The 12,555-nt window shown below is 39.5% G+C and overlaps 1 protein-coding gene across 1 annotated transcript in view; it reads right to left on the bottom strand.

The window, feature by feature from the left end:
* Positions 1-6,342: 6,342 nt before the first annotated feature.
* The window catches only part of LOC150017217 (serine/threonine-protein phosphatase 4 regulatory subunit 4), a 28,370-nt gene continuing 22,157 nt past the window's right edge, over positions 6,343-12,555 (bottom strand). Inside the window, exons 14-18 of the mRNA XM_090272131.1 lie at positions 11,318-11,387; positions 10,813-10,896; positions 10,422-10,515; positions 8,856-8,926; positions 6,343-6,715 (exon numbers count right to left, since the gene is read on the bottom strand). Coding sequence (XP_090128257.1) covers positions 6,564-6,715; positions 8,856-8,926; positions 10,422-10,515; positions 10,813-10,896; positions 11,318-11,387 — 471 coding nt within the window. The 3' untranslated portion in view covers positions 6,343-6,563. The remainder of the gene's footprint in view (positions 6,716-8,855; positions 8,927-10,421; positions 10,516-10,812; positions 10,897-11,317; positions 11,388-12,555) is intronic.

The raw sequence follows: 12,555 nt of genomic DNA, 5'->3' as shown, positions 1-12,555 counted from the left end.
GATGTTTGTACAATCTGTTTGGTACTTTCAGCCTGGTTCTAAGAGCCTTGGTTGTTGACTGAGGACGAGCCTGGGAGACTATGTTTACCTTTCTCTGTTACTCGCGTGTCTAGACTTGGAAAATGGTAGACCAGGACACCATTCCAGAGGAAGCCTCTGGGAGGAAGACTCCAACACATTCCCCATAAGGCCCATGCTTCACTGTCTTCACTTCCCTCCGGTGCAAAATAAGTAATCTAGTAATCTTCCTTATAATCTAGTCTAGAGTCACTTCTTGCTGACTAATATTAGGAAAACATGGCTGCCATCCGCGCTGATCCCAGCATCTGCCTCAATGCGGCCCACTCTGCCCCATGGTGTGTTCGGTCATTGGACAGAGGCGGTAACTGAGCCACAGGTCACCTCATTCAATACCTTCATTTTGCAAAGGACCAAACTGGGGAACCAGACACAGGGTCACATTATGACTTTCATGGGCCCCAGGCACTTTTGGGACCTTTCCTCCATAAAAAAAAATATATGTATATTAAAAATTATATTTTATGAGTGCATTGATATAATAATGACAGTCCACCTGGTGAGGTCCAATTAAACAGGCAGCACACGCTCACCGCTCAGCTGCCCGCTGTGGTGAAACAGAACAGAAGCGCGGACTCCGTGCCAAGGTTAAAAGGAAAATAGCGAGCCCCCCTGAAACTTTCTTAAGCAGCCGCTTTCTGTTACAGAGACAAGGAGATACTTAGGAGTAAATTCTGAGACCCATGAATAGAGCTAACTAATCTTGGGAGTGTCAACTAAATGCCTAATAGGATTTCTACCTGTTTGATATCCAATTCTATACCTGAAATTAGTCTGTTGATTAGTCATCTTAACTAACATAAATCAGAATAATGTGCGGCATAGTAGTGTGAATAGGTAATAGTCCTAAGCAGCGGTGTAAAGACTGGCTTTTCATCATTCTAAGACCTGGAGAGTGATTCATTCCTAGGGCGATGGTCGACAGCTCTAAGGGCGAGGCAATCCCAGGGCCTAGAGAGGCACAAACATGGAGGCCTAACCCCAACTGCCATTCCTCCTTGGTGACTTGTTAGTATTTCATTAAGTAGGTTTATTTGTGGGAACATACCAGAGAGAAGAATAAAAGAGGGTTCGATCAAATTCCCCACTTTTAAGAGATGAAATTTAGGGGGAAAAAAAGTCTATGAAAACAAAATATCCTCTGAAATAAACATGGCCAAACTGAGTTATGAGAAGGTTCATTATTATTGAAGGATTCATATAACATACAAAGCAAACTCTCCCCTCGTCTCCCCACATGCACTGTAACAGCATCACGGTTCTACCACATGGATTGCTCTTTAGGGCAGAAAATGGCCCTATTCTATATTAAAAAAAAAAAAAAAATTTAACATCCCCCATGTATGCTGTAAGAACTTTTTAAGACACCAGGTTTCATATTTTCCAAGTATACTTGTATATGCATGGTGAAGAAATGCAGATCAATGAAAAGTGTAATTAATGATACAAAAATAATTCAAAGTTTCATGGAGGAAACCTGAACATTATAACAAGGGTTTGCTATATTTAAGTGTCAGGTTTTAAAAACTGTTTCTACACAGACAGACACCCACATACACACACTGTCCCTCACACATGCTATAATAACTGAGGACAGATTATTGAATTAATCTAATCATTTATCCTCGCTGTAGAACTCCTGTCCATTTCAACCCAAACTTCTCCTGTTTGCCTACTACCGGCAAGGCAAAATGGACCTGTCCCTTCCCGAGGAAGGTGTCTGAGCTCAGGAAGTCGAATAGGCCTGAGGCAGTGGAAGAAAATTCCCACATGCTCCTTATTTTACCTCTATGAAGTAAAACCCTTTTCGGCTCTCTCCATTTCAGCCAGTAAACCTGAGTTCTACAGATCTGTTTTTCGCTTGTAATGCTAACTTGTGAAATTCCAGAACCTAGCCTTAAAAATGCAGGTTTCCATAATTAACAAACTAATGAAGGAGACTTCCCTATTCCCCTGCATTACAGATGGAGGAGATCTTGTTTCGTCATACAGCTAGTTTGGAGGGACTATCTGATATGTTGTTAAACTGTTTCTGGTGTGGATATTCAGAACTGTCACTGATTTATGTTTTACTCTTTTTACCTATCTGGTTTTGGGAACATATATTATTTTAACAAATATTTCAACAATTTTAGAAATTATCATATTCTCCAAAAAAGAAAAAAGAAGAGAAAAAAAAAACTTCTTAGCATAATTTTTACTGACGGTCTTAATTGGTAATTTTGTGCCTTGGAGTAAGACTACAGCTGACTTCTAGTAAGTTCCTGAATTGTGTAAGCAGTGGTGACGGTTCTCTGTCACATCGCTCTCCTTTTCTCTCACGTGCATAAAGGAAGTAAAAGTTGCTACCACTGCTAAATTTGTTATTGAACCAAAAAAACTGAAATTCTCCATTTTACTTCAAATAGCAGAGTCAATGCTGATTATGAATCAAAGTGCCGGGAAAACTGATGTCACTCTGATGTCCCATGTACGCACCACAAATACTCTCTCCCAGATGGCTAAGTGTTCAAGCCCACGCTAGTGATGCTGCTGGGAGACACTGTTAAAATAGTGAAGAGAGACCCACAAAGAATGCACTCAATTAGCCATCTGGTCAAGCTTCTCGTACCTACTCAATTTTTATGTGCGGACAAGTGGGTAATGGAACAGTTTCATTAATCTGACTACCCTTAAGTGAAAGATATTAAGAATCACTAAAAATAGCCAAAAGAAAAAAGAAAAAAAGGCCAATTGTGAGGAAAGGGGGAAAAGAAACGGCATAAAAATTTCATACTGAGTTCCTGTTCCTGAGTAATTTATAGTCGATGTCAGTGTGCTTCTGTTACTCATTACTTAAAAATGAACTGTCTTACTCTTTATAGAATAAAAACTGCAGAAAAGTATTTAAAACTTTTTTCGCAAACACAGGTGTCTCATTAACCTATGTTTTATTTGGAGTAAATTCACTATTCATTATTTTACATTATAAAAAGTAACCACACACACATATGCATTCACAAATTAGATCATCTTTATCATACATCAATATATTTTTAAAAACAAATATTTCCTATTATCAATATAGTTATATGCTGATTGCATTTTGAAATAGAGAAGCTGACAATAGCTTCATACAGTATATTTCAAGAACTGACATTTTAAAATTAATATATATTCCACAGGCAAATTTTGATGGAAATATTAGCATTGGTACAAATAAATGCTGTTGACATAGCGTAAGCATGATGGCTTGGAATAAGAGCTGATTCAAACTCGATTCATTGTTTTTAATTAAGGACAAATACAATCTAAAATGTAAACAAAGTACATATAAAATAAATTTGTCTAGGAAATAAAAGAAATCATCGATCTATTATTTTTAAGGTAGTTGTGGCTAAAATTTATCAGAAATCTTTGTGGAATTTTCATTGCCAACTTTAAACTTCAGAACACCCTACCACATAGTGTCACCACTATCGGACTGATAAAACTGTGGACCGCTATTTGTGCCCTTTTTGGTGTGACTTTTCCATCGGGCTTGGAGATTCTTGAGAGGTGCATTGTCTTTCTTACTCCCAAGTCCCCCCCCAACAAGCGATTCTCTAGCTAGGGCAATTTCAGTTGATGTAGACTTTCATATAATTTTTAAATGCTGAAGCTCTAGAACAAGTAAATAGATGGTATCCTGCACAAATAAATGCAGACTTGTCTCTTCTGCAGCAGTAGTTAAAGCAATGCTAAAGTTGTTTTTCATTACACTCACTATAACATTGGAATTCTGTAACCACATTATTATTTAAGAAATATAGATTATACCTCCTAGGGAATCTAATTTCAAATATGGAACTTTGAGCAACATCAGCTGCCATAACGTATCTCTTTCCATTCATTTAAAAAAAGAAGCCCCAGCCATTGCTTTAGCTTTTGTCCACCAATTATATTATCGCCAGTTGTCTTTGTTTTGCCTCCTTCAGCAAGCAGATGACTTAAGGATTGGATTTTCTGGATTTTCTTTGTCAAAAAGGAAGAAGGAGAGAGAAGGAGGAAGGGAGAGAGGAAGAAAGAGAGAAAGGAAGGGAGGAAAGGGTGGGAAGAGGAAAGGGAGAGGGAAGAAGAAAGAGAAAAAAGAGAGAGAAGAAAGAAGAGAGGAAAAAAACATGAAAAATTATATCCATATAATGCTTACAAAGTAAATAAACAACTATAGATAGAATCAACTTTGAATAAACCTAACATATGAGAATTCTGATTAAGTGAAAAAATAAATTACACATTAAATATTACTTGGAATTACCTTTAATTACCAAATCCTGTGAACATGGCATTCAATTCAATTCATACAACTCTTCCTACATTTTTTACTTTGTACACAACCGTAACAAATTAATGCTGCTTAAAAATATCAATTGTCTGGCTTTAAAAGACTTAAGATCTGATGCATGCCCACACCTCCTTTAAGACACCAGCATTCCTAAATACGAGATGTGCGTGTCATCTCTAGGATACCAAAAAGTTGGAGAATGTACTGCAGAGAACATTGTTGAGCAACAAAAACAGATCATATTTTCTGAAATCGCTTCCTAGGCTTATTTGAAGTAAAAATGATATATTTTCATTTGGACATGGCATGGCACCGAACTGTGGATAATACTCCCCAGAAGAGTAATGAAACAGAAGCACGATGACCACCTATTCTGGCTATGTGCAGTGTGCATTTGCGAGGAAGCCCAGATGAGAAGCACAGTACGTGGAGACCCAGCTGTGGACTTGGAGACCCAGCCACATGCTAAAAAAAGCAGCGGCTATACCACTATCCCTCCCCCTTCAGAATATTCAGAAGAAACAAGCCATGTGACTTGTTAGCAGAGGGTTTGTTTCTAGATTCATTTTTTTAAACAATCAATGAAAAATATAATTATACAATTATTAATATAATTATATATTATATCTATCGAGAAAGAGAAAATTCAGTCTATAAATAGGAAAAACACGCTCAACAAGGAGAAAACAGACATAGTAATCTGAAACAAAGAAGAGTTGATATAAATATATGAAGTTTCAATGGTCTTTATTTTTAAAAAGTGCCTATGGAATTTAGAAAAATAAATTGAGAGGAGAATGAATGACATTCTGATGTTATTAAGTATGTTCTTCAATAGAAGAATTCCAGGGCAATCACTGGAGAGGAAGAGGGCCGAGAGTGACAGGATGGGTCTCAGGATTCCAGAACAGGAAGGTGCCTCAGAGCATCGACAGGAGTCAGCCCTGTCGTTTTACTGATGAGACAGCGAGGCCCGGAGCGCTGAGTGGAACGCCCACAGCTACTGAGCTGCCGCCGGAGCCAGGACAAAGGGCTCCAGCTCTGTGCTCCCTATAGACCATGACCCTGTCCTGGCTCTACGCTCATGACGTTTAAATGGATCGTCCACAGTATAATTATTAGCGCGACTGTATCAAAAAGCGTTCTCTATCAATAAAAGTATCCTCTGTATTAACACTATTAATCTGTAATATCAATATTATTTCCATCTATTTCCTATTACTTTTTCTATGATATATAGTCCTACCCTCCCCTTGAGCTCCTTTCCATAAATTTGTTTCTAAGTTTTGAATGAATCTTAAATACATCTATATTTGTACATCCCATGGCCAGTTAAAAATTTAGAATAAGTTACAATTTGGTTCAGTTCCCCAGAGGGACACCACTAAAAGATGCATGTCAGAAACTTTATTAGAAAATATTCATTATTTAAGTGACATATGTCTAAAAGAAAATCTGAATCCTGTTTAAATTGTTTTAATCAGGAGATGCAGGTGTCCTATACGAAAGAGTAAACCTGTACGTATAGTTTGGGCAGCCTGGCCGAGTCATTCTAACTATGGTATGATCTCTCATCGTGATGATTCTTATGGGACTAACCTCTTCAGAGTCTACACTAAAAGAAAGAAGGCTTCAGCTACTCACACAAGATACTGATAGCCCATGAAAAGGAAGCGCAGGAGAAGGGAGAAGAGAGGCCCTTTATAACCTCAACTTTAAGGACAAGTACAGCGTGTAGAAACCTCCAGCTCACTGACCTACACCTCTGGATGCTATGCTCCAGTTAGATGTCTTAAGCGGAAGCAGCTGCGCCCATGTCTCTGAGCACTGGGCGAGGAAACACTGTCCACTTAAGCTAGCTCTTCAAAGGGATGCAGTGATACCCAGTGCCTTCTCAAATAAAGTCCCTGAATGCAGACAAATCACCGAAAAATTTAAAAATCTCAGATGTTAGTGGGAGCCATTTGAAGTTTCGTGTTGATTCCCTAAGGTTGCCGTGTCTTTGCTGATACAGATTATCTTATATGAAGTATTACCATAAGGCGCGCACACGCTCATAATCCCCTTTAATTTAGAACATCCCCTCCTTACAGACATTTTCTGCTCTTTGGAAATGCGGCGGGAGGGAGGCGCACTGAGGAAAGAGCGGGATAACACACTCGGCAGCTCACCACCGGGTTACTTACAAGGGGGCCTTCCGTGGCTGCGTGTCTTTAGCGGCACTGCTCTTGGGGTCGGCCGAGCTGCCCGCCCCGCGGGAGGTGCCGGGCAGGGGCGCGCCGGGGGAGAAGGCTGCGGGGAGGCTGCTGGCGTTGCGCGTCCGGAAGGAGTCGTCTGAAAGGGACCCGCGCATGGTCAGACACAGTGCCCAGGCTAAGCTGGGCACCTGAGCAAGAAAGGTCACCGGTGGCTGACATCTTTTCTTTTTAAATCAATTCATCAGGGTATAACTTACATACAGTAAACCGCATGGGTTTAAGGTTTGGACATGTGTCTGCACTGACGAACCCGTCCCCACAATCAAGCATTAGCACCCCCGTCACTCCCAAACGCTGCTGCCAGCCTCCCTGTAAGCCCTCCCTCCGTTCCGCAGCTGCGGGCGGCCACAGACGTGCCTCCTGTCACTAGATTAGTATGCATTTTCTAGAATGTTAGCTAAATGGAGTCGTATGATATGCACTTTTTTTTGGTCTGGCTTCCTCCGTTCAGCACAATCCTGCTGGGGTTCATCGGCGTTGCTCTGTGTGCTGATACTGCACCCCCTTCTTACGCTGACTGGCATCCCACGGACGCTGCGTCAGACCCGTTCGTCCGCTCTCCTATGGACGGACGTTTGGGCTGTTGCCAGTTTTCGACTATTACGAATGAAGCCGCTATGAACAATCATGTACAAGTGGGTGTACAGATGGAGGTTTTAATTTCTCTTCCGTAAAAGCCCAGGAGCAGAACTGCGGGGTCACACGGTAAGTGTATTTTTAACTTCAGTAGAAACGGCCACAGTGTGCCCGAAGTAGCTGCCCTGCTTGGATTTCCAGGCGCGGTGGAGGAGAGTTCTAGAGAGCTGCTCCCCGTCCTCACACACACTTGGCCTTGGGCGCCTTTTTCACCCAGACAGTCTAGTGGACGTGAAGCGGGATCTCCTCTTGTTCTTCTCTCACTGCTTTTAATTTGCATTTCTCTGATGATTATTGATAACCATCTCTTCATGTACTTCTTTGTGTATCTTCTTTTGTGAAATCTATGTTCAAATTTTTTTATCATTTTAAAATTAGTGGACTGATTCGTTTTAAAGATTTCTTTGTATATTCTGGATACAAGTCTTCTGTCAGGCATATGTAATATGAATATTTTCTCCTACTCTATGAACTGCCATTTATTTTTTATGACATATCAAAGCACAGAAGTTTTAAATTTTGATGAAGTCTAACGTTAATTTTTTATTTTATGGTTTGGAGACATTTTTGTCTATTCCAAAATTATAAAGACTTCTGTCTGTATTTTCTTCAGAAATGCCACAGTTTTAACTTTTACTCTATCCAGCAAAGGTATCATTTAGAATTAAAGGGCAGATGAAGTGCTTCCCAGACAAGGTAAGGCTAAAGGAGTTCATCATCACCAAGCCATTATTATATGAAATGTCACAGGGAATTAAATAAGAAAAACAAGAAGATCAAAACTATGAACATTAAAAGGGCAATAAATTCACAACTATCAACAACTGAACCTTAAAAAAAAAAAAAAAACTAAGCAAACGACCAGAACAAGAACAGAATCATAGGTACGGGGATGATTTGGAGGATTATCAGCTGGGAGGGGGAAGGGGGAGAAATGGGGAAATGGTGCAGGGACTAAGAAGCATAATCGGTCGGTACAAAATAGACAGGGGGAAGTTAAGAATAATATAGGAAAGGGTGAAGCCAAAGAACTTATATGCACAACCCATGGACAGGAACTGGGGGTGGGGACGGAGACTGCTGGAGGGAGTGTGGGTACCAAGTGGAGGGGGCAAAGGGGGAAAATTTGGGACAACTGTAACAGCATAATCAATACATTAAAATTTCCTTTCTGACCCCTGGTTATAGTTTCAAATATATAATATTGCAAATGTTTAACTGCGTATTACCCATAGTTAAGCCCTAATGTTTTCAACTAACATAAAGATTACTACCAAAATTTTAGTCTGTGCCTCAGCAGGTCTCAAACTATGTAAAACCAATCCTATTATTTTGTCTTTTTCTTCTTTTAAAAGTATTAAACTCTGAGTCTTGAGACACCGAGAACAAAATAGTAGAGTCAAGTATTTTCTCAACCGCTAGGTAAAAGTTTAATTTCTTAGGTATTTAATAAAGATATAAATTTAGGGAAAACATTAGGAAAAATGTAAAATTTCTAGATAGAAATTTTAAAAATTGGTCATTTAAAGAAAGTCATATTTGAGTAAATTCAACAGTTTTTTGAGGAGCTCAGAACTTACCAGTTAGTGAAATCACAGAAGTCTTTGCTAGTGCTGAGGCAGAAGTCGTATATGCGGCTGTAGAACTCTTACTAGAAAAAGAACAGAATCAAGTTTAAAACACAAGAACACACTGGTTTCAGCCCCACGCATCCAGCAGTTGGTCTTTTTAAATATTTTTTTAAATGCTTTCCCTACTTTTTGGGAAACATGCTTGTATTCTTATTTCTCATTTCTTTTCTCCTCTTCCACGCCTCACAGTTACTTTGTCTATAACTTAGAAGCGTTCCCTTAAACTTCTGCTGCGTCAGAATAACAGTTAAGTCTTTTGATGATCAGCCACAGCGGGTAATAGGGATGAAATTTTCTTGGAAACAACTTATCGTTGGTTCTAATCTCTTTTGCCCAAATGAAGATCACCCAGTGGCCAGGAACTCTACATAGACCTATTGGTAGTGTCCTAAAATATAGCTTAAAATCTGAATAAGCTAGCTTAAACAAGATTTTCCATAACATTTTTTCTTGATAGATAAATGAATACTTTTAAAGACTTTTGTTTCCTTAAAATCACCTTGCTGATCAGTTGATATGCAGCTGTTACACCACATGTCGATAACACATATAAAATATCATGTTCATTTAATTTATTCTGATTCTCTCTGAATCTTAACTGTTTATAATTTTGTCTGCTGAGCCAAAGGGTTAACTAGACATTCTTTTATTGTCAGCAGAACTCTGTTGTGCTCACTTTGCCAGAGACATGTCACTGGCTTCTTTTTAGACAGAAACAATATTAATAGCAAATAGATATCCACATCCATTTAGCAGATGGGGCATGTCCATGCCCACATAAAAGTTGAGTAGCACATGTGATACAGCACCACCTTCGTCATAAAACAATACATAGGTTCTATGAGACTATTATATATTGTCATGGCAGTCGTCGTCGTCGGCAGCCGTCCGTCTCGAGAGACGATGGTGTAGCTTCTTAAGAGTCTATCTGCACCGCCGAGAATGGCTGTGCAGTCCGACTCGGGAGTGACATGGTATCTGTCTCCTCCCGTGTTGAATCGACATCTTGTGATGACGCTGAAGCTACAGAGCCTGGGCAGGGTAATATGGAGGGTCTGCTGTTGCCCATGCAGCAGACCCCCCCTCTCTTCGCAGCTGAAGGGTCCAAGGGAAAGACGGAGTCGATACAGCTTGGGTTCAGGTGCGCCGCAGGAGTTGCCGGTGTTGACTACAACGTCAAACCGCCTTAGGGACTCCGGCTCCGGATTTTCTGTCGGGGTTTACTCCCTTAGCCTTTCCCCTGAAGAGGTATGCCGCAAGGCAGCGGAGGTTTTTTGGAGTCAGAGTTTTCCTTCTCTGAGTCATGGCAGTAGTCTTCCTAAAATACCAGGATACCTATTCTTATGCAAATTGGAAGACTATTTTTTAAGTCTTTACAGAAGAAAACTTAAATATTATTTAACAATAAAACACTCAAAGTTAATCCTGATTTTATAGTAATGTAAGTAGTTCAGATATGCAAAGATGTGTGACTATAAAATAAAAATTGAAATGTGAAGAGCTGACAGATCATACCTAGCACACTTGTCTAAGTTGCCATATTTTGCATGAAAAGCTTGATTATTAATAGACTGGCTTCGAATCAATTTGGATTTCTTGATTTCTTTGCCTAAAGTAACAAGCAGAAGGAAAATGTAACTGTTCACTTCATCTTTAGATGTCCCACCCCCACTCCCTCCCCAGCTCCCACCATTTTCAGTAAAACGCAGGTGGGTCTAGCTACCTTTCCTCAGATTGCGCTAATTGGGGTACCTCTTACCGCAACTGCCCATTAAAGAACTACCAAAACGAACAACAACAAAAGAAAAACAGTAATTTGAATGCCATATCCCATCTAAGAGAGTGACTTTACCTGTAATTAACTTTCACAAAGGGAAAGAAGTAAACGCAGAAAGTGGTTTCTTACCTGTGGATGGGGTGCTGGCAGAGGGACCGGCAACAGAAACGGGGACGCTCTTGGGCAGATTTGTTGGGGTCTTGGCGTCTCTCCCTAAAACAAGCTCTGTTGTAAGTGCTGTAATTTCTGCTGGGTTCTTAGGACTCTCCATAAACACCCAAGGCAACACAGCAGAAAATGACACACTGTCCCTCCCTAAGCCACATGCTTTCCCAAACATTGCTACTTCCATATTTACTTATTTCGATCTTAGTTACTCAGTGATCAGTTTCACAATCTTATTGCTGTTATCACTTTCCTTGGAAGGATCTGAAGCCCCACACTGATTCTCATCATTTATTTATTTATTATCATCCAGACGACATCAAGCAGCCAGTTTTTGAAAACAACTTTTAAAAGTAAAAGAAAAGCAACTTTTCATATAACGTTCATAAACTCAACATGGCCTTCCAGAATGCCAGGACTGAACATCAGGTGTGTGGCTTAGTGGTGGAGACATAAGAAAACTACTTACGTTTCTTTTCATAGGTTTTCTCGCTCAGAGGCCTTCCATCATTTTGTTGCTTCTCTTTCTCTAATTGTTCCTATTGTTAAAATAGGGTCTTAAGCATTAAAGGTCAGCATAAAGAGATTTAGAAAAATGTTCTAATGAGATTACTCCTAGCTTTAGAGATACCAATATTGTTCACAAAAATTTCTAAAAGAGGTACTTGTTTTACACTTTCCAAATTAGTGTCTAAAGTAGTCCAGTTTCTTTCAGATATGTGTTCTTTTAATATCTACAGAGTTGTGCCTTTGGGGATCTGTTAAGCTAAAAAAAAAAAAAAAAAAAAAAAAAGGAGTCTAAACTCATTGCGGTAATGAGCCTTTATTTTCTAGAAAGAATTTACCAATTTTAATTAGCAAAATATTTGTTACTATTGGTCATTTTCATTTCTGATTGGTAAATAGTAAAATAATGTTTCTCTTTAAAATGACTGAGAGAAAAGGAAATAGTCTTTGGGACATTTTTTAAATGTTTTATTGAAGTATAATATACATAAAGTGCACAAATTCTAAGTGTACGCTCAATGAACTTTCCCAAAAAGGAGCACACCTATATAGCCACACCACCTCACAGATCCGGGTATAAAACATTGCCAAGCCCCAGCTGGTGTGGCTCAGTTGATTAGAGCATCATCCCATAGACCCAGGTTGTAGGTTTGATCCCCAGTCAAGGCCCATACAAGGAGGCAACAAATTGAGGTTTCTCTCTCACATCAAAGTTTCTCTCTCTCTTTCTCTCTCTCTCTCTCTCTCTCTCTCTCTCTCTCTCTCTCTCTCTCTCTCTCTCTCGCTCTCTTTCTCTCTCTTCCCCATCCCTCCCTCCCTCTCTCTTCCTCTTTCTCTATAAGCAATGAAAAAAAAAAAAAAGTCCTCTGGGTGAGGATAAAAAAAATTACAAAAATTCAGGAGTCTTTCGTCCCAATAGAATAAGTAGCAAGAAAAGAAATAAATGTATCAAGTTCTGAACAAACTATATGTATAGAGCCCTGCAGCCATGGTAATCACAGTTATCTGCAAGTCCTTGGCTGCCAACTCCAGTGTCAGGATCATCTATGGGTCTTTTTCTATTGCCTGATTTTTCTCTTAGGCTTAAATCATTCAGTCCTAAAAATGTTTAGAGGCCTCTTATTCTCAATCCTGAACTAGAAAGTAATATTAAAAATTAAAATTCCATTGATAATGATGCAAATAACAATATATTGTACC

This window comes from Furipterus horrens, unplaced genomic scaffold (assembly GCF_987537825.1).
Source record: "Furipterus horrens unplaced genomic scaffold, mFurHor1.1.pri manual_scaffold_3, whole genome shotgun sequence".
In the NCBI taxonomy this organism is placed as follows: Eukaryota; Metazoa; Chordata; class Mammalia; order Chiroptera; family Furipteridae; genus Furipterus; species Furipterus horrens.
This window is presented reverse-complemented; position numbering and strand designations above follow the sequence as displayed.